The sequence below is a fragment of the Daphnia magna genome, linkage group LG4 (assembly GCF_020631705.1).
Source record: "Daphnia magna isolate NIES linkage group LG4, ASM2063170v1.1, whole genome shotgun sequence".
In the NCBI taxonomy this organism is placed as follows: domain Eukaryota; kingdom Metazoa; phylum Arthropoda; class Branchiopoda; order Diplostraca; family Daphniidae; genus Daphnia; species Daphnia magna.
Window position 1 is genome coordinate 10,084,838 of NC_059185.1, and position 21,046 is coordinate 10,105,883.

Below are 21,046 nucleotides of genomic sequence, written 5' to 3' on the forward strand. Positions count from 1 at the left end.
CAAACTTCGACAATTTAATTATCGTTTTACTTTGAAATTAGGGCTGCAAACAATGGCGAAAGCCAAAATGTAAACAATCTACGTCCAACGAGACGCAAACGTAACTGCTCCAAAGAACAAATTCCGCTTTTAATATATAATGTGGAACTGTCTAGCAGAAGTGGAAAGTTAAAGACTTTCAGAAATTATTGGACCATTTTTATTTTTTTTAAATTATACAAGCATTTTTAAATTAAAATCCAAAAAATGAACTTTGCATTAAAATTAATTCTACGCACGATAAAAAATTTTTTAAATGAAAAAAAAATTCAAACACCTTAATGTAACAGTTCAAAAGGGGTAGTCCCATAAGAGCCTACGTTAAAGTAGGCCCTCTAGTTACACACCCGGCCAGAGTTGCCAAAAAAGACGATTCCAATTTTTGTCCCACTTACGTACGGTACGTAACGTAATGGGGTACGTAACGTACCATATAACTCCTATACCATGCTTGAAACTCTGAAGTCTGAAGTGAACGTGATTAGCGTCTGCTAGAGCCAGAGTCCGTGAAAGCGAAACCGATCATGTGCCGAGAAGCTTTTTTTGTATGCAAATAGAACTAGAAAACTTTGCAAATAGATGTTAAGCGTGGAATGTGTATACCAAAATTTATGTGAAACTAACGAATTGAAAAGTGTCAATCCTCGTAATTGAATTATCCTAGCTGGCTTTCGTGTGGTATCTGTGCGCAAACGCACTATATGATTCAATAAACATTGATCTTTGACCGACCATGTATATGTCACAAAAGTTGTTTGGTCCGATCTAGGTTAACTCTTTGCTTGATCCTTTATCACTTCAGCAAAAGATATTGATGCTCTGTTGTAGCTCTCTTTTGCTTGCCAGTTGATTAATCAAAACCATAGTAACATTGAAATCATGTCATACAATGCCCTAGACCACCTAGCTGATCTAACTCAATATCTGAATCTAACTAAGCTGTTTGGTAAATAGGACTTTTTTATATCAAAGCATAAAATTAGAAAAGAGTGTACATAATTATATACAACCTGTATTGTTGTTTGCATCAGGGTCATCTATAGATATTTATTACTCCAATTGGTTGTCATGGCTTTTCACACCCTTAATCGCTGTCTCTCTTCTACCGGGAATTATCATTATAATGCTCTACATCACTTCTTCTCTTTTGTACATCTACAAATTACATAGGTAAGTTATGAATTTTTAATTCTCAATACTGTTTTATTTTGCTTACACACTCCCTTCAGATATAGGCTACTAGATGCATATGATAAAGACATATGGGATGCAGGAAGAAAGGTTGTTTCAGCAATATGGGATGCATTAGGCTGGATTTGGCATGGTAATTAATTTGTAACATTTGTGAACCAGTATTAAAGCCCAGTTCCTTCTAGGTTATGAAATTATTGGAATTGAAAATATTCCTCCTGGTGGTGCTCTTCTAGTATATTATCATGGAGCAGTCCCAATAGACTTTTATTATATATGCAGTCACATATTATTGTATGAAGGTAGACTTATCAATCCTGTTGGAGATAGATTTCTTTTCAAAATTCCAGGTAAATAAAAAGAGTATTTTTTGTTGGCTGGTACTTCAACATTTATGCTGTTTTTTGTGTTGTTAACCACTTTGCTTTAAGGATGGAGTAGTCTTTTAGAGGCGTTTGGCGTAATACCTGGTACCGTTCAGAGCTGTGCAGCGCTTTTGAGGAAAGGGAATCTCTTGGCCATAGCTCCAGGAGGAGTTTATGAAGCTCAGTTGGGTGACCATAACTATGAGCTTCTTTGGAGGCAACGTTTAGGTTTCGCGAAGGTAGCCATTGAAGCTAAAGTGGTAAAGATGTTTATCCCTTCAGTATTGAAGCAAAGAAATTCGTCTAAAGTATGATTTTGTTTATTTGTAGCCCATCATTCCCATCTTCACGCGAAATATTCGAGAAGCATTCCGGTCATTTAATGTTTGCCAATCATTCTGGCATTGGCTGTATCAAAAAACACATTTGCCTCTCGTTCCTATATATGGAGGATTTCCTGTAAAGCTGACTACGTTCATAGGGAGCGCCATTCCATACGATGAATCCCATACTCCCGAGTCTTTAGCAAAATTGGTAACACAAAATATGAAAGAGATGATCAATACTCACCAATCAAAGCCGGGGAATATTTTCGGTGCTATTGCAGAAAGATTCATTCCCCGTAAAAATAAGTTATCAGATTAAAATATCTGTGACTTTATACGTATTTATCAGTATATTGGAAACCTTTTTTAACCATAGAAAATCTAGGAATTTCTTATACATTATTAGAAAATACAGTGCACAAACCCAACTAGCTCTAGAATTGTTTACAGTTTACTGTCGCGTGGAACTCCCAAAAACTTGTGTGTTACAATCCGAACGATTTTATGAGCTTCTTCGTAATGAGGCTCCGTTGCCTTTCGCACACGTTCCCTGTATGCACCTACAAATGAAAACATTTTTATTTCATATTATTATCATTTTACTTTGCTATCTTAAAATTTATGTAGTAAATAAAAACAGCTGCAATGCTGTATCTCTGAACTGGCAAGGAACAACTTGCTTAGAGCTACAGTAGTTCAATAAAAAAAAGACTTTCAACAGATGTGGATTACCAAATTTGATGCACAACATGAAAAAAAATATATAATAAATAAATGTTATCAAACCGATAATAGGATGTTTTTGGAACACATCATATCCAGCCATTCCTGCATAAAATTGGGTGAGTGAATGTTTCTGTATCTGACTGCAGTTGATTTAGGTTACCAGGTTGCTCCAATTCACAACAGGCCAAAAGATCAGCTACTGAAATGTTAGGCCCAGTGATAAAGTCTTTTTTCCCATGGTCCAACCAAATATTTTCTATAACTTCCAAGCACTTTTCCATTTCTTTCTGAAAACGGGCAACTTTCTTTTCTTCGACTGGTCTATTAAACATCATAGGCTCTAAAAACTTTTAAAACTGAATAAATATAAAGTGTCTGCAAGATGAATTAATCAGAATTCATTGCAACATCTAGCTAGAATCATTTACCTTGTGTCTAAAATACATGGCACAGAACAGTCTAGTGTTGAGATGTTGCCACTCAAGGTATTCATCTACTTTTGCTTGAAGCTGCAAATCGGAACTATACCAGTGGTCGGCAACATTTCTGCTTCTGACTAAGTAACGAAGAATTGCTACACTGTAAAAAATTTTGCTGGTTAGAGAAACGCTAAAACAGTCATGTATTTGGGGTACCTCTCAGTTAATTTGAATCCAGCATCATCAATAACAGGGACTTTTTGGAAGGGATTGATTTTTGTAAAAGCCTCTTCAAAGTGTTCACCTATTTAAGAACAAAGATATATGTTGTAAATCGCGCAAAACATTCAGATTGCACTACCATCACGAAGTTTAACCGTGCAGCTTTCGAATGGTATGTTTGCCACTTTCAGAAATAGATAAACCGCCCTAGACGGTTGTGACATTAAATCGTAATATACTCTTAAAGACATTATTCTCCTGTTGGTCTCCTTAGTAATTGCAGTTCACAGTGAATGCCAAGGTATTGTTTGCCTTGGTCGATAAGCAACGCAAACATTAATCAACCCCAATACACGAAAATATTACATGAACAGAAAAAAAAAATTCGTCGACTGCCAAAAGTTCCAATGGCATCCACGCTGCCGTCGAAAATGTTAAAAATTGGAATTTAGAAGTTTTTTTATTTTCTGCAATCATTAATATTTTTCGTTGCAAAAATCTTAGTTGAAATTAAACTATGAGTTATACAAAGAAATAAGAAAAACATAAAATTATTAATTCATTTGACAATTGGCACTGCCCAAGATTTGGTAAGCTCGCAACTTTCTGAAAAAACCGGCCAGGCCGAAATCAGAAAAAAATGGCGAATCGTAACAGAAGGGCTAATGCTCCCGATGTAGACAATACTATTGATTTAGTTCAAGTGGATGGCTTGGTAAGTTATTTATTCCAAATTAGTAATAATTAACGTAATCAATTCAGAAGGAAAATTATTGTAATGATTGCATTATTGAATTTCCAAGGTCGTGGCGAAGATTATCAAGCATTGCCATGAAGAGGGAAGCAGCGCTGTGGATGTTGCTCAAGGTGTTTTACTCGGACTGGTTGCTGATACTCGTCTTGAAGTAACAAATTGCTTCCCATTTCCAAAAAATCTTGATGAAAACTTTGATGAAGAAGATTACCAAATGGAAATGATGCGTCATCTGAGAAAAGTCAATGTGGATCACCTTCATGTTGGCTGGTATCAAAGCACTCAACAGGGGGCTTTTCTCTCTACTCAGTTCCTTGAGTCTCAGTTTACTTATCAGACTTCGATTGAAGAGTCTGTTGTGCTGATCTATGGTACCATTTGTCAAATTTTTAAATTGTGTCATTGCATTCTGTATAACTCATTTTACGTTTGTGTTTCAGACCCACTGAAAACCAAAAGAGGGTTTTTGCACTTAAAGGCCTACCGCTTAACTCCCCAGGCAGTTGCCCTCTACAAGGACAATGATTTTGGTGCTGATGCCATCAAAACCCATCACTTGAGTTTTGAAAGCCTATATCAGGTTTGCAAATTTGACTACACTCTCTGGGCTATTTTAATTTTAAATTACTTGGGAATTTTAGGAAATTCGACTGGTGATCCATAATTCTCACTTGGTCAACGCCCTTCTGTGTGAACTCAGTGAAATGGTTCCTTCATACGAGGGCTCCCAATATCTTGATTTAGGAACTGCGTATGTGAAAAAACTTTTTTAAAACCTCAAATTCCTTTTTTAATTTTACTTGTAATGATCAAAAGGTCTGTACTTGAAAAGCACCTGAGGAGCTTAACAGATAATGTTGACGAGCTTTTACAGGACACGAACAAGTTCAATATCTATCAACGCCAGGTCGTAAAGCAACAGCAGGAAAAACAGAAATATGTTCAAAAAAGGGTAAGTTACATTGTGCAGTTCCATGTTACACTTCCATTTATATATTTTTTTTTTTCGTTCATTTCTTAAATGGATAGAATTTGGAAAATACTGCTAGACAGGCCCGTGGGGAAGCGCCGCTGCCTGACGAGGATATAACAAAGGTTTTCAAACCGATTCCAGTGCCCCCGCGTTTGGAACCTATGGTTCTCTCTGCCCAAATTGCAGCCCATTGTCAACAAGTATCGCTATTTTGTAGCCAAGCCCTAGGGAAGTTGTTTTTGTCTGAAGCGCTGCAGCAACCGCAACCTTCTCAACAAACGGTATTGAAAGGTAGTTCTAAAACTGCCTAATAAATGTGTTGAAAGTTTGTTTGGGATCCGGAAATAAAGTTACGGTCGTACCATGTCCGGTCGTAAAAAAACCTCTCTTAATCTGACTCTGAATTCTCCGAAGACAAGGTTTCTTTGAATTGAGATTCTGATTGTCCATTGCTACGTTACTGAACCGACTGAAGTCTATACGAAATCTGTCCGTTAGGTCACTAATATTCATGCTGGCCGTCCTAGGAATCAAAGGTGAAAACTGATCAATTAGTAAAATGAGTAATCAAAGCTTCGACGAATGCAAGCCTCCTTTTTGCACGTAATAGTCAGAACCGGTAAGAACTATCAAGTTTAGGCGACTGTTGCTCAATGAAATAAGTGGTACTGTCAATTTAAGCTATCTATTCGTAAGTTCCATAACAGTATCGACTAAAGTGTATTTGGGCACTCTATCCACTTTCTATTTATATTTGCAGATTTGAGCATCAACGTTATCAGGTTTCAGAACTGTACGTAATGTCTTTTAATCTGTGTGTTGGTTCCACGCCTCTATTGTTTTTTGTAAGACTAAGACTCGGTCTCTGCATCCCCGGGGATCACTTGCATCTTGTTTTCAGTGTGATCGTTTGCACAACGACATTTGACCGTTTTGGCCTTGCAGTCAACGTTTCGAATTTTCTCTAGCAAAGAGACGCTGGCAAGCGTACTGCATAGTTCTTAGTTCGATTGTACAAACTTTTACAGTGTCTGCTTAACAAAACGGCGTCAAAATAAGACTTCGCATTAGTGCCAAATTCATTTGAATGATTCATTCGAATTAGTTGTCAATAGTAGTGGTTTTTGTTATTTTCTGGAGTTTAAATTCTTTTCCAATCTGCTGTTATTTGTACTCTTTATCTGGTCTATCTGATCTGCTTGGGAAGGTAGGCTTATCTACTGTAAATTCTTAAGTTCACCTTTTTTTTTCTCCATAACCCTACATACAAGCTTAAGCTTTCTGACAGGATGATGGTGAAACCCAGGCCTTTCGAGTGCTCTGTTTGCAGAGCGTTATTCAAAACAAAGCCAGATTTGGCGGTTCATTTAAATAAAACGAGTCCCAGTTGCAAGACCACGCCTAAAAAGCGCGAAGAGGCTTCCAAACCTGAAAACTATTTGCCAAAAATCCGTGTTGATTCAGAAAAACGGACTGACTCTGATCTCTTACTAGCGATGGAAACTAGAATGGAGAGAAAGTATAAACAGGAAAAGATGAAGAGTGGCCTTGAATCATCCATACTTTCTGCAATTGCAGACGGAGATGAAGAACTGGTCAGTGCTTACTCAAGAATGTCTTTAGATCCCGTTGCAAGAGCTGGGCGAATAGACGAAAAAATCGTGAACTCGGTTTGTAGCAAAGCAAACATGAATATGGAGCGAATCGCACGCCTAATAAGTCAGGCTCGTCATATTGGCATTTGTTTTCTATTGGATACAACTGGAAGCATGTGTTCCTACATTAATGGAGTGAAAGAACAAATCGTCGAGATAGTTGCGCGTTTGGAGGCAAGCGGTTGCGGAATAGAAGGATTAGCATTTGTGGGTAAGTATTAAGCATGCATACGTTGCCTTTGCGAATATATTGAAACCATTCCTTTTATTTTCGATTTACTTTTAGGCTACAAAGATTGGTGTGACGGTAGGTTGCTGAAGAGATATTTCGGGAACTGGCACGTATGATTTATTGTCGTTTATTTATTTATAGGGATAAACCATTTTGAAATACTTCCTTTCACCAAGTCTATTTCTGAATTTAAGTCATTTGTTGCCACAATCTGCGCAAAAGGAGGTGGAGATTTTCCGGAAGATGTTCTTGGAGGACTCAGTCGGGCAATATCTCTTAATTGGCCACTAAATAGTGGTACCAGAATAATTTTCCATCTTGGTGACGCTCCACCTCACGGGAAAACTATTTTTCATGACGGTCGTCATAGAGATGATTACGAAAACGGCCATCCCCACGATCCACCACTTGAGGAGCTTTTTCGATACATGCATCGCAAGAAATTGATGTACTATTTCGGCCGTATAAATGGAGATTGCGACAGGATGATAGCGACCTTTGAAAGATACTACGGTGGAAAAATAGAAACCCTGGACAGCGCAGAAGTCTGTAACATTTTGCGTTCAGTAACGGAAAGCGTAATGAGGTCAGTCTCTGTCACTCAACGTTCTGATTTTCCTACTACGGTTGACAAGGAATCACTACCATTCAGCATAGAGAAAAAAGAACCAAACTGGGCACAACTTTTGCGTTTAGATGGCACTATTTTAACTTTAGAATTACCGACATCGGTTGAAGAAATAACTTCTTTTGCCAAACTACAGGATAAAATTAAGAAGTGCCGACTGCAGATTGCTCCGAATCCTTTTGCCAAAGGGTCGGTTCGTTTGGCTTACTTCGGCAAAATTTATTATTCGTCGTCAAAGGACTCTAATTCATCGGCATCCGAAATTGTTGATGACGCTGTATTTAAAGAAATTATTTCGCTACCGAAAGTAGCAGATCTTGATCGCTGGCGTTACATGACTGATCTTGAAGCACAGACAGTTGCAGCTAAACTGGCGATCGAATTTAATAGTAGACTGTTCAGAACCCAGCAAAACCCCAACATCAAAACGAAATTTTTAATGACCAAACTTGTTCGTGTTTTCAAAAAAGAAGATGTCGCTCCGCGTTATTTAGCTTACGAGCAAAGATTCCGGGGAAATCCTAACATGGTCAAGTATACAAACAACGTAGACTTCGTTCATGATGCAGAATCTTTGGACGAAAATGGCCGCAAAAAGCTCGAAATTGCTTTAGCGTTTTCCCATTTCAGCCACGATATCACTGATGGATATTTGCTCGTTTGTGATTTGCAGGGAGTTTCCTATGTAGACGCGAAAGGGAAAGAAATTCTGTTACTGACGGACCCCGCTATTCATTGTTCAAAGCACATTCGCTTTGGGAAAACCAATCTAAGCTCGATTGGCATAAACAAGTTCTTTAAAAAGCATGTATGCAATAAATATTGTCTAGCATTAGGATTGAAGATGCCAAGTGGATAAGCAGTCTGAGAAAACACTTACAAAAATTCCCTTTTCTCGCGTGGATTTGCACCAGGTTACCACATAGTCTGTTTTTATATGGTTTTCTTTGATGATGTTGTGATTTGGCTACAAATCATAAACACCTTACAAGTTCGCATTAATCGTATTTTACTCTTGTTTCACAGTCAAATAAAACTCAGTTATTCGCATTTATCGTATTTTACTCTTGTTTCACAATCAAATAAAACTCAGTTACTGATAATTCTGAATATTACAAAACCACAATCCAGAAATAATAATAGAACTGTCTGAATTCACAATATCAGAAAATCCTCATGTCAATTCAGCAGCTGTTATTTACAAAAAATCGGTTGATGAATGTCCATTTATGAAAATAACGAATAACAAAAGGTAAACATGGCGAAAAAAGAAACCTGAGTGTAAAATATTAAAATAGTTTAAATACCACATGATAATTTGAATCTAAATTAAAAATCAACGCGAAATATCACTAACGCGAATTTGTACAACATTCCACGAATTCGTTAACTTCATTTCTTAATTCTGCTGGAGAATTTCCATTCAATTAGTCTAGGATCCCCCATTTTCCCGAGGATTTCCATGGAACACCGTTCTTCTAAAAATACGAAATCCCTATCCTCCCTTAATATACCATGGGCCGGTTAAATCGGGTCGCTCCAGAAGAGTTTCCATCTCTTCTCATAGAGGGCCTGCTTCTGTGTAGGTTACTTACCTTTGCATGATATGAGATGATTCAACGAAGAACAGTTATGTTAGAAAAGGGCTAGAGGCAATGTAAAGAAATGGAAATTGATTTTGAACTTGTTCTAGAGGGTATCACGCTTGGTTTGGACGTTGTTATTTTAGGATTCTTGTATAAATCTTATGAGTCATGTGCTGCCTATATTCAGGCACTTAAGGTAACAGAATACACTTTCATATTAATCTTGATTCTGCACATTAATATGCAGTAAAAATAGTTGTGCATATTTATCAAGCTTTTACAGCACTACTATCGCCAAACATAGTTTTACTTTTCCATCTTCTATGGACAACTGTATAGGAAGCAGAACAAGTTGAAATATCGGAACTTAGTCAACTGGCAGCCCCCAAAAGTCAACCAAGGAGCTGGTTTCAGTTTTGGAAGAAAAATAAATTAGCACCTACCACATCAGGAATTCCTAATGACTATAGATATGTGTGTCTGAGAGGAATAGTGGAGCCACTTGACAAATCAAGATTGCTCAAGAGTACAGACAACAAAAGCACTGGAGTGATTCACAAAATTATAACTAAAGAAGTTGCTACAGTTCGCAATGGCACAAGGCTGTGGTAATGACATTTGCCAGAAGCTCATATTCATCCAAAAATGAAAATTTGTGTCTTTTGTTACTAGGGTGGATGAAGAAAGAATTGTAAAAAATATTCAGCATGAAATTCCTTGGGGTTTGAAATCGCAAGAAACATCCAATGCCACTAAGCAGACATTAGTCCAAGTTATAGAAGGATTAACGGCCGATCGTCTTGATATGGCTGTCGTCAGAGATGAGTTCACTCCTGCTGCCTTTTCCCTATCTGGTTGGCTCGGTGGATGGGTAATATGATAAATTAAGAAAAAAGAAATTATCAAATTTATTGTATCATCTTCGATAAAGGTTAGCGGTGTTCAGCTCAAGGGGATTAATGAAATTGAAGAAATGGTTATTGACGGTTCACTAATGACAGCCGTCGGTGAATTAGTGATAAACAGCGATGGCACCATGCAGCTGAGATCACCAAGCAATTCTGACCAAGCTTTGCCGTTTATTCTTTCTACTTTGCCTTACAGCGCACTCCTGAGCACCTATGAAACCCTTATCAGCGTTTGCAAGTGGAGCCTATTCTTTTTTGGTGGCGTTGGCATGGTTCTTTGTTCTCTCATGATTCGCAAGTGGTTCAAAATTCGTTATGGCCGACGACATGCCAGAGAAGAAGACGATATTCTTCGTGATCTTTGCGAGTCACGTCGGTCAACTGAAGAAAATGATGACCTACCGGACTGGCAGCGCTGCGTTATATGTCTGGTTCGAAATCGTGAAGTTATTGTTCTTCCATGCGGTCACGTTTGCCTCTGCGCCGATTGTATGGTGCTCATCAATCGGCAAAATATACTACAGAGGAATTGTCCCATGTGTCGACAAAGAATTGAGCAAATTGCACGAGCTTTTGTTCCTTAAGCACTGCGTGTAGCTTTTTTTGGATGAAATCTTTGACATGACAAAAAATTGTCCTACAACGCAATGTCTCTAAACCTGTTCAGGCATTAAAATATAGGAAATTATGTCAGTAATTCGTGATGTAATACAGGTGACCACTTATTATTGGAGTAAATTTTTATCATAATAAAAAATATTGTGACAAAACTGATTTAAAGTTTCTTGAATGAAAATCATCCATATTTAATCAATAAAGAACTATTGGAAAAATTCGCGTCTGACATCTTGATAGTTAACGAAAGCCCCATGTTAGTGCTAGTAAATAATTAGACGAGTTTATGTTTATATTTCAGACTATACTTAATCTGAAGCTCTCAAATATTTACTAATGCAGCATTACATGTTACCGTTGGACATGTATATATAATGTCTTATGTGTCACTTTTTTTTAGCTTTATTTTTACTCACCGAACTTTGGATTAAATTTTTATTTTAGAAAATAGGATACACGTACCAATATGAATGTGGCGTTATTAAAAACCTAGTAGGTTTTGAAATTTTTGAATAAAGAGCTAGTTTTTGATGTGAATGGATAAAAAATCGAGCAAAGAACCAAAGATTCACAATTCCACGTCAACTGCGGTGTGCCGTGTGCGGTCTACGCTCTCCCTCTCCGGAGTCCGGAGCTCCGGACTCTGCCTGCCCTGGATCGTCATGTTTGATTTTTCCGATCAGACAACAACGCATTTGGCTTTTTTTTGGAAGAGAACTGGAGCATTTCTCTTATATTTTACTACTGAAGTACTAGCTTGTTATGAATCATTTATTATTGGATACAACGATAATTTCCTTAGTTTGAATAATCAGGTAAGGCTTCATAATAATATAGGTTGTATTTATTGGTATGGTTAAGTTTTGAACCTGTATCGCGCCATCATTCCAACGTCGAAATAGTGTTGCTGGTGTAGAAAGTTTGACAGTTCCTTTGATAAATCTCAGCGTAACAAAGCTTTTTGCAACAATATGTATGTTAAAGCAAACTTTTAAATGATCGGGTGATGTGGGTTTACAGAAATGAGTTCACCATCTCCAAGCCAACCTGCGTTTGGCTCATCACTGTATGGTCAGCAAACCTCAAGCATAGGTAATAAATCTGGTTGCTGTCCTCTTGCTTTTGATAGGTTCTACAACAAACTTTGAATCAATTTACCCACCAGGAATGAGTCATTTATCAATACAACAGCCTCCTAGAAATCTACCAGTTTCAGGTATTAAAAGCTTGTATGTTGACATTTCTCTGTGACTGATTTAAATTTTGGATTATCAGGCCCAACTGCTGGTGGACAGTTAACTTCACCAAATCGAAGTGGTAGCAATGTCCTACCCCAAATGGGTAACAATCAGAGAATAGGAGTGCTTGGCCAAAGAGCAGTTGGAGATAAGAGGCCTTCCATAGGAGGCTACGGACAATCCATGATTGGGGGTTCTTATTTCAATTTACCTGCATCAGCACCATCAGGACTTGGGCCTGCTGGACTTGCCGGAGTGCGAGGAGCATTTCAAGGATTAGCACATGGACAAGGAGCACAGTCACAAGGAGTACAAGGATTGCAGATGCCATTTGGGATGCCGCTAGGTTTAAGTTTTTTCTTGAAAACATTAACTACAATGCTAATTAGAATAATATGTTACAGGAATGGACGGCAGTTTAGCTCCACCGTCATTGGACTTGTCTGAATTTCCAAGTCTGACGAATAGGTCTATGGGTCCAAACGAAAACGGTGGTAGTTCATCCCTCACAGGAAGATCCAATTATGGTAAATCGAGGACTGACGTTTCTTGCCGCGCAATATTTACTAACTTCTTTGTCGCCAATGTATTAGTGGGGATCATTAAAACCCCTGCATCAGAAACCACGGAATTCACTATGAGTAACGAAGACTTTCCCGCTCTCCCCGGCACGCAGAATAATGACAACAATACTTCAACCGGTAGTGGAGCTGAGACAAGCAAAGTCTCTAACACATCCACTTCATCTTCGTCCGTCAGCAACACCAACTTGAACCACAGTAAACGTGGGCTTCAAATCAGTGCTGATGGAAAGGTAGTTATGTTTCATTGTAAAAAGATTTAAAGGAATTGACAGGATAGCTTTGCTTGACCAGGTTACAAACATACCCAATAATATGGTAGCGGATCAATTTGGAATGGCGGGTCTCTTGACATTCATTCGAGTGGCGGAATCCGACTCTAATCTGGTCTCTCTAGCCCTGGGCTCTGACCTGACAACATTAGGTCTCAATCTTAACTCCCCTGAACCATTGTATAACAACTTTGGTGGTCCATGGGCAGAGAACCCCTGCCGGCCGCAGGATATAGACTTCCATGTCCCACCCGAGTACCTGACCAATGCCGTTATACGCGACAAACTTGCCCCAGTGAAACTTAACCGATATCAAGAGGACCTACTCTTTTATCTCTTTTACACCAATGTTGGAGACACCATGCAACTTGCGGCCTCTCTCGAACTGTACAACAGGGATTGGCGCTACCATAAAGTATTGCTTTTACCTTTGTCATAAGTTAGTACGGTGTATTGTTAATTGGAAAATCCGCCTTTTCTAAAATTTTAATATTATCTTAAAACATAACATTCAAAATTGTTTTTTAGGAGGAGAGATTGTGGATTACTAGGGTACCAGGCATGCCTCTTATGGAGAAAACAGGGACGTACGAGAGAGGCACATATTATTGCTTCGATCCAAACAATTGGCGTAAGGTTGCCAAAGAAATGTTCGTCGAGTATGAACGATTAGAAGATCGGCCAAGAGATTTGCAAATGCCGGCTATGGTCTTATCATCGGCCGCACCACAAGGCGTGTAACGAAAGCTGGATAAAAAGAGAAAGTAAAAAGACCTACCAAGAATTATATATTAATATCCAGCAAGCAGCAAGCAACAGAAGACGTCATGGGATCAGGGAGATCCAAACACAAAACCAATTTGTACTATTGAATGCCACAGTTTTTTTTTTTTTGCGGTCAAAGCTCTTGTGTTCCCTCTTCTTTTTGTCTTAATACACGCCGTTATCTCAATTATTAATCATTTCCGCTTCCTGTTCTTATTGTAGCTTTAATGCTTCCGGTTGCTAGTTTAATTGGCTTTGCTCGTTATTGTAAATTTTATTCCAGATCTTCTTTAAACTAATGTCTAATGAACACAATGACAAAGAAACTGGTCATACATTTGAGTGCTTCAAGTCAGGTTTATTTAAGTTCTCGATGTCTGGATATGAAACCAACTCTCCGTACGAGAAAGGATGTGCATTACAAGCAATAGTTTGCTCCAGAAACGGATTGGTCTTGGTTTTTGAACAAAGAGAAAAAATGTCTTTTGAAGGCCTACACAACGCTCGTTAGATGTCGGGAGCAGCACTTGCGCCATTGGCTCGTCGTCACATTCAGCCAGAATGGAATGACAGCTCTCAAGTGTAGAACGAAAATTATTTCTTAGTTTATGTATATTGTGTTGTTTTTACGTTTGTGAATTGGGTTCTAATCAAGAAAAAGTGAAACTTAGCGCTTGCAGTGACGTGCCGATGGCTCAAACCATCAGCGAGCCCTTGCCAAGCCCCAAGAATTAGGATCGCTTGCCCTTGTTGGCTTCTTGGGAGACGTGCAAATCGGCCGTTTTGAATGGAATTCCCTTTTGATGTGTTTGCTTTTATTTAGTGAAATATTGGTCCAAAATTATTGTCTCCATGTTTTCAAAGTGCTTATTTTTATCTCCATGGATGGCTGAATTTTGACACATTTTGTGTACAAAGATATGATGCTGGTGGCTTGCCTGTTTTACTTACTGTTTATATTCATATGATACCAGATTTGCCTCAGATTGAGTGTTGTTGGAATTTATAATGGGTAATCGTTGTTGTAACAAAGTTCCTGTGCAGGAACCGAATTACAGGAAAGGGGATGGAAGGAAAGGTTTGTAGTGGGAAAATTATGTTTGGTCAATTCAAATTTTCATGACCGATAAATTTGAACTAGTGTCTGGAAATGGAGAAATCGGATTACCATCTATTCCAAGGAATGATATTCAATTTTCTGGTGGTGCGTCTTCTAGACTTCCTAGTCAAGACATTATTCGTCATCCTTCCCAAACTCCAATGAGACCAACCAATTCAGCCAGATTAGAGAGTCCAAATGGTATTAAACTTCTCATTAACAGAAAGTTTTTTGTTATTCAGCCAACCTTCAAATAATACTGTTGAATCTAGGATTACCAAGTGGCCCTAGAATGTTGATTGCTCTTTATGATTACAATGCTAGAGAAATATCTGACATGAGCTTCAGAAAAGGAGATAGGATGGAACTGCTGGACGATAGGTTTGTGCAATTACTCATTATACATGTATGTTTTTCCGCGTAATTACAATTCATCTTATGATAGCGATTCAGATTGGTGGAAAGCTGAACATACTGCCTCTAACAAAGTTGGATACATTCCACGAAACTTTGTTGCCATGGAGCAGTCAGTGGAAAGCTTTGAGTAATCTGACAAAAAATTTTTACTCTTAATTTCATCGCTAATTTTATTGATTAACGTTTCAGTTGGTTCTTTGGCCATATTGGCCGCAAAGAAGCAGAGAAACTATTATTAAGCCAAGATCTGCCACGAGGAGCCTTTTTGATTCGCTTTGCCGAGCACATTCCCGGTGGATTTTCTTTGACGATGCGAGATTATGAAGTGGAAAGAGGGCCCCACATAAAACATTACAAAATTAAATGCCTAGATCAAGGCGGATATTACGTCACAACGCGGCAAACCTTCACTACACTTCCGGAATTAGTTTCCGCTTATATGCGTATACTTGTTTCTTTCATCTCTCGAAATTTCTTATATTGAAAAGACTGTTTTTTGCGTTCTAGGTGAGGCAAATGGTTTATGTCATACTCTGACTGTCGCTTGCCCGAAACTTCGCCCTACCATATGGGATTTGTCACCCCAAACCCGAGATAAATGGGAGATAGATCGCGCAGAACTGGAATTTATTCGTAAGCTTGGAAGTGGTAATTTTGGGGAGGTGTGGTATGGTAAGTCCAAGTCACTTGATGTAGTATCGAAACGCTCATTTGCATGTTTTGGAACACGCAGGTAAATGGCGCCATGCATACGACGTTGCCATCAAAACGGTGAAGGCCGGGAATATGTCATCATCCGACTTTCTTCAGGAGGCGTCAATCATGAAAAAGTTTCGCCATCCGAACTTGGTTGCGCTTTACGCCGTATGTTCGAAAGAGGAACCAATCTTCATCGTGACAGAGTACATGAACAAGGGCTCCCTTCTTGACTTATTACGTCGGGATGAAGGAAAAGCGATGACTTTCATGGAGCTTGTGTATATCGCGGCACAGGTTTTACACGTTATTCAACACAACTTTAGTGATACGATTAATAATTGAAACTATTACTAAAGGTTGCAAGTGGAATGTCCTACTTGGAGTCAAGACAATTGATCCACAGGGATTTGGCGGCACGTAATGTATTAGTTAGTGACGGTTGTGTCGCCAAAATCTGTGATTTTGGCTTGGCGCGGCTGATTAAGGACAACGAATACTGCCCTACCGCTGGAACCCGTTTCCCTGTCAAGTGGACTGCGCCAGAAGCAGCTCTGTGTGGCAGATTCTCCATCAAATCTGACGTGTGGTCTTTTGGCGTACTACTCATGGAGCTTTTCACTTACGGACAGGTTCGTGATCTAGCTAGCGTGTCGCTTAGTTTCAATATTCGATTATCATAAATAAAAATTTTTTTTTTTTTTCAGGTTCCGTATCCTGGGATGCACAATCGAGAAGTTATTGAAAACGTCGAAAAAGGTTACCGAATGCCAAAACCTGTCAATAATCCTTTACCGGACGCCCTTTATAGACTGATAATCTCATGCTGGGAAGCTGAACCTGACAAACGGCCTACATTTGAATTTCTTCATCATTTCTTAGAAGACTTTAATATTACGTCTGAAGTGCCGTATAGAGAGGTTCAAGATTGATCCACCGACGGATCTGAAGGTGATATTGCAACATCTAAGATATGAATCACTGAGATTATAAAATTTGTGGAGTACTATTTAAGAAAGCGACCAGGGAGGCTCATTTTTTGTCGAGTGACTGTAATGCATTTTATCTGTAAGAAGTGCTTTCTTTTTTAACCAGTATCTCTTCTTGCAGCAAGAGAAGCTGCATTTCTATCTTTCCTGGACCCTATCTATCAGCCCCTTTCCTAGTCATATTCTTTGGCATGAACATTCTAAGCGTTCAACTCGATTTGTATGACTTTAAATTGTCGTAAGTACAGGAGTATTATGTATTTTTGTTTTCATTGTTATTTCTATGAGACGACCATTATTTAAGTCTTATCGCTAGATATTTTTCTTGATGTTAAATTCATGTTTATCATTGTTACAGATATTTTTCTGGTGCAACAATGATACGCTGTCACAGCTAGGTGAGCAACAAAAAAAAAACACTATATAGTATATTCCCACGATATCGTTCTAAGCCAGTCATAAGATGTAAGGGTAATCACAAACGTGAGAAGTCTTGGCAGAAAAATTGGCGGTTCGTTTGCGGAAAGGCTGAACGTCACAATTATGAAGACTTAACAAACGGATTTGATAGCAAGTACCAAGTATCCACATACCGTGGATAACAGAATACCCTGCAACCACAGAAGCCTCAGCTCAGGGAAGAGTACCAAAGGCAAGAAAGATAGTACGAAAAACAGGAAACTTGGTACTGTAGCAGTATAGGGAAGAGCATAATGATTCTCTACAGTTTTTAGTTCCACATCCTTTTGGAAGTACCCATCTTGGTAAAATCGCGATACAAGCCTTGAAGAAAAAGTACAAAAAATAAAAGAAAAGGGGAAAAAATTTTGATAAACAAAAGAAATAAATAAAATGAAAAGAATAATCATACTCATCCTTCACAGTGAATAAACTATGCATCCAGCTCTTGAACTGGGCTTCGTCTTCCGGTACATCTTCTATAGGAATGCGCCTCACATGAATATACATTTCACTATTTTTCCCAAGGAGAAAATCTATAAGAAAAAAAAATAGCTTTTTTCATTTACTATTCTTGTATGTCAATCATGGTTTGCGGAGGGTTCTCTCACCTATCAATTCGGGTGCCGGAATTCTTTCTTTTTTATCATTCACGGAACCGGAATAGACGCATGTAACATCATAAATTGCGTCCAAATTACTTCGTAATTTAGCGAGCGCAAGAAATGAGCCTCTGTACCGGGGAGTCAAGTGATTGACGAGTGGTTTCAATCCATTATCATCAGCTGCCTTGTTAGATTTTTTAATGAGGTCATATTCATTTGGGGCAAAACAAGTTCCTTCAGGAAATATCACTGTCCATGACTGACGATCAAGGAATCCATTATCGAATTTTAATAAATGAATAATATGTTCAACTTAATGTCACTCTTGTACACAAACTTCAGCTTTACCTTAATTTTTGGGTCTTTCAAATAATCTAGTGCTGATTCCATTTTTTTTTGCTTGAAATCTCCTCGTTTCACATAAATGCAACCATGCTGATAGAAATAATGACCATACAAAGGTAAAGCTTGGAGTGTGTCCTTCATAACATATCTCAGATGACCTATGCTTCCTTGTCTGATTGCAACCATGTTACACACAATCCAATCAACTGAAAATATTAGTTTTATATTAAATTTTAAATATCGATCAGAGCATTATTACGAAAGCTTACTAGTTACCTGTAGACTGGTGGTTACCTAGATAGAGAACATTTTCTTTCTTGCTAAAAATGGCTGCAGCATCTCCAGTAAAGTAAACCTTTATAAAATTTATTGTAAGATTTTGGTAAATATTGAAAAATTTCTAGAGGCAACTGTACTTTTTGACCAGTGCAGTGTTCAAAGAAAAAAATCACCATCCTTTGGTACATTGAGTAAAGAAAATCATCACCATCTTGGTACTTCCAGTGTGGCATAAACAGAGAAATACCTCGCCACAAAGCCCATAACAGAAAATAATTGGGTGCGGAACCAGTGATAACCATCACGGCGAAAACATACCGAACTTTGGCCATAAAACCTTTCATTCCTAGGAAAATTCAAGAGAAATGTAGGCACAGGCAGTAACATGTATAAGTAGGACACTTCAAGTATTAATACAACAGGTGAAATGTGACGAGTGTAAGTTACCTGTAATACTGGCGTCGTCTTCCAGCGATTACGTTATTAAGTTTTAACAACAATCGGGTTTTATCAGCCAAAAATTCTAAAAATCCAACTGAAACGCCGGCTATGTACACAAGATTCGACTTTCTCCGCTTAATAGCAGCATAACTAAAATTGAAGGAACTAAACACTGCGGAATAAGATCGTCTGCTTTTCCTGCGTCTGGAACGGAGTAAGTCAAGGTCATGTAACATTTGTGCCTAAAATACATGATTTCGATTCAGAATTGAATGATAATCATGGAATATGGAAATCTAGTTTATTTGTCAATTCGCCTTATAGTTTACGAACTAAACATAAAAAAATAAAACTAAAGTTGGGGCTCTAACAACACTTTGTTTTATTTTATTTTCAAAGCGGCTGATTTAACAAGAAAACCAATTACTTAATCGAAATCAGCGTTCAATTTGGATTATGATGAGTGATTTTGGTCGAATTCCAAGAGATATCCTTTTTTACAGAATCTGACAAAAGTGGGAAGGCTATACCCTTCCCATTTTTTCAATTTTAGCCAAATTTCAAATTGTGCCTAAAATACATGATTTCGATTCAGAATTGAATGATAATCATTGAAATCTAGTTTATTTTTCAACTGGCCTTATTGTTTATGAACTAAACATAAAAAACTAAAACTTAAGTTGTGGCTCTAACAGCACTTTGGTTTATTTTATTTTCAAAGCGCCTGATTTAACAAGAAAACCAATTACTTAATCGAAATCAGCGTTCAATTTGGATTACAATGAGTGATTTTGGTCGAATTCCAAGAGATAGGCCTATCCTTTTTTGCAGATTTTGACAAGAGTGGGAATGCTATACCCTTCACACTTTTTCAAATTTCAAATTTCGAACTGTATTAACGAAACATACTGTAAAAAACAAAATATAATGTTGAGGAGCTAACAGCACTTTGTTTTCTTATTTTAAAATCTGCTCATTTAACGAGGAAACTAATAACTTAATCAAAATCAGCGGTCACTTTTGATTATACTGTGTATTTTTTTTTCCTCCAAGGCTATCGAAAACTTCGGGATTACCTGCTGGAGCCGTCGAATCTAATCAGGGTGCACACGATTATCGCGATTATATAGCAATCAGGGCCGTACCCTATCAGGAACTTCATGAACGGAGTGAGGCCTCGTGTATTATTAGTTTTTTCATCCGTTGAGCCGTTATTTAATAAATTGCAATCAAAGTGCATTTTTTAATTTGAAACAACTTTCAATAATCTTTTTATTACTCAAAAACTATTAAAGCCAGGTCAAAATAAAATGTTTTAACATCATCTTCGAACAATTTTGAACCAAAATCTTGCATCGGTTGCATAACCAAAACCGCTCCCGTTACAAATACGGAAACTAGATGTCGCTGTTTGTCATTCTAGAACGAGTCTAGATTACTCCGGACGGCTTAACAGTTTAACCGATTGTCCCGAAAAACAGACATCGTACGTATCATCATTTCCTCTACAAGAATGAAATCAATTTTGGCGTGACTGCTTGAAAGGTGCAAAAACGTTTAAGAGAAAACTGCCGATTCCTCTCGAATTTGCAGTACCATCTAGCGGCAAAAATCTCAGAAAACAATGGCTCACAATGTACTCATCAGACACCTTTGATGGAATCCATATAGGGAAACATAAGCGAGTTTTGATAGAATCCCTATCGGGAAATTCGGTCGAATGGAGTTGCATTAATCACTAGTCTAATTAATAGGATTGAATTTTGTAACTATGCCAAGGCCTAGATGCCAATGATCTTAGGCCGCCTAAATTAGGTTAGATATAGGTAGGTTAATACTAGGGGCCCTCACTCCGTTCAGGAAGTTCCCGATAGGGTCTGGCCTGGTCGCCAATTCGCCATAATATCTCGGAAACCGTTTGCTCATGCGGCAAAACTGACTCCGTATACATGTCCTATGAAGCGTGCGGTGATCATCCCGCCTTCATCCCGCCTTCCCACTTTAGTCAAAATCGGCCAAAATCGACATCTCTTGAAATTCTCCAAAAATCACACGGCATAATCGAAATTGAACGCTGATTTCAATTTAGTCATTGGTTTTCTTGTTAAACTAGCCGTTAAAAAAATTAACGAAAACAGTGGTGTTAGCGCACCAACTTAATTTATGGTTTTTAACATTTAAATGAAAAACTATAAGGCTAATAGAAAAATAAACCTGATTT

General features: G+C 38.1%; 5 protein-coding genes across 5 annotated transcripts; 3 read left to right on the forward strand and 2 right to left on the reverse strand.

The window, feature by feature from the left end:
* The first annotated feature begins 505 nt into the window (after nucleotides 1-505).
* Nucleotides 506-8,582, forward strand: LOC116922075. The gene is made up of 14 exons (XM_032928505.2): nucleotides 506-985; nucleotides 1,071-1,209; nucleotides 1,269-1,363; nucleotides 1,416-1,580; nucleotides 1,662-1,834; nucleotides 3,923-4,003; nucleotides 4,092-4,413; nucleotides 4,483-4,622; nucleotides 4,684-4,793; nucleotides 4,859-4,994; nucleotides 5,072-5,306; nucleotides 6,510-6,881; nucleotides 6,957-6,977; nucleotides 7,044-8,582. Exons 1-14 carry the CDS (start codon nucleotides 919-921, stop codon nucleotides 8,387-8,389), a joined length of 3,402 nt encoding a protein of 1,133 aa, XP_032784396.2. The 5' UTR covers nucleotides 506-918; the 3' UTR covers nucleotides 8,390-8,582.
* Nucleotides 2,249-3,697, reverse strand: LOC116922069 (glutathione S-transferase theta-1). The gene is made up of 6 exons (XM_032928492.2): nucleotides 3,428-3,697; nucleotides 3,283-3,370; nucleotides 3,076-3,226; nucleotides 2,808-2,994; nucleotides 2,708-2,749; nucleotides 2,249-2,481 (listed from the first exon to the last, which is right to left on the reverse strand). Exons 1-6 carry the CDS (start codon nucleotides 3,537-3,539, stop codon nucleotides 2,366-2,368), a joined length of 696 nt encoding a protein of 231 aa, XP_032784383.2. The 5' UTR covers nucleotides 3,540-3,697; the 3' UTR covers nucleotides 2,249-2,365.
* A 528-nt stretch (nucleotides 8,583-9,110) lies between the features above and the next one.
* Nucleotides 9,111-10,798, forward strand: LOC116922060 (mitochondrial E3 ubiquitin protein ligase 1). Its single transcript, XM_032928474.2, has 4 exons — nucleotides 9,111-9,312; nucleotides 9,456-9,724; nucleotides 9,789-9,987; nucleotides 10,048-10,798. The coding sequence occupies exons 1-4, from the start codon at nucleotides 9,196-9,198 to the stop codon at nucleotides 10,606-10,608; spliced, it is 1,146 nt and encodes a 381-aa protein (XP_032784365.2). The 5' UTR covers nucleotides 9,111-9,195; the 3' UTR covers nucleotides 10,609-10,798.
* A 506-nt stretch (nucleotides 10,799-11,304) lies between these two features.
* Nucleotides 11,305-16,956, forward strand: LOC116922074 (tyrosine-protein kinase Fyn). The gene is made up of 17 exons (XM_032928504.2): nucleotides 11,305-11,454; nucleotides 11,660-11,731; nucleotides 11,805-11,855; nucleotides 11,915-12,223; nucleotides 12,282-12,404; nucleotides 12,471-12,691; nucleotides 12,753-13,145; nucleotides 13,259-13,438; nucleotides 14,540-14,573; nucleotides 14,637-14,795; nucleotides 14,867-14,975; nucleotides 15,040-15,138; nucleotides 15,201-15,454; nucleotides 15,519-15,683; nucleotides 15,745-16,004; nucleotides 16,067-16,339; nucleotides 16,415-16,956. The coding sequence occupies exons 2-17, from the start codon at nucleotides 11,662-11,664 to the stop codon at nucleotides 16,637-16,639; spliced, it is 2,925 nt and encodes a 974-aa protein (XP_032784395.1). The 5' UTR covers nucleotides 11,305-11,454; nucleotides 11,660-11,661; the 3' UTR covers nucleotides 16,640-16,956.
* LOC116922063 (1-acyl-sn-glycerol-3-phosphate acyltransferase epsilon) lies at nucleotides 16,940-19,009 on the reverse strand. Its single transcript, XM_032928478.2, has 7 exons — nucleotides 18,832-19,009; nucleotides 18,522-18,730; nucleotides 18,382-18,460; nucleotides 18,109-18,311; nucleotides 17,767-18,019; nucleotides 17,568-17,691; nucleotides 16,940-17,479 (listed from the first exon to the last, which is right to left on the reverse strand). The coding sequence occupies exons 2-7, from the start codon at nucleotides 18,726-18,728 to the stop codon at nucleotides 17,248-17,250; spliced, it is 1,098 nt and encodes a 365-aa protein (XP_032784369.1). The 5' UTR covers nucleotides 18,729-18,730; nucleotides 18,832-19,009; the 3' UTR covers nucleotides 16,940-17,247.
* Nucleotides 19,010-21,046: the final 2,037 nt, after the last annotated feature.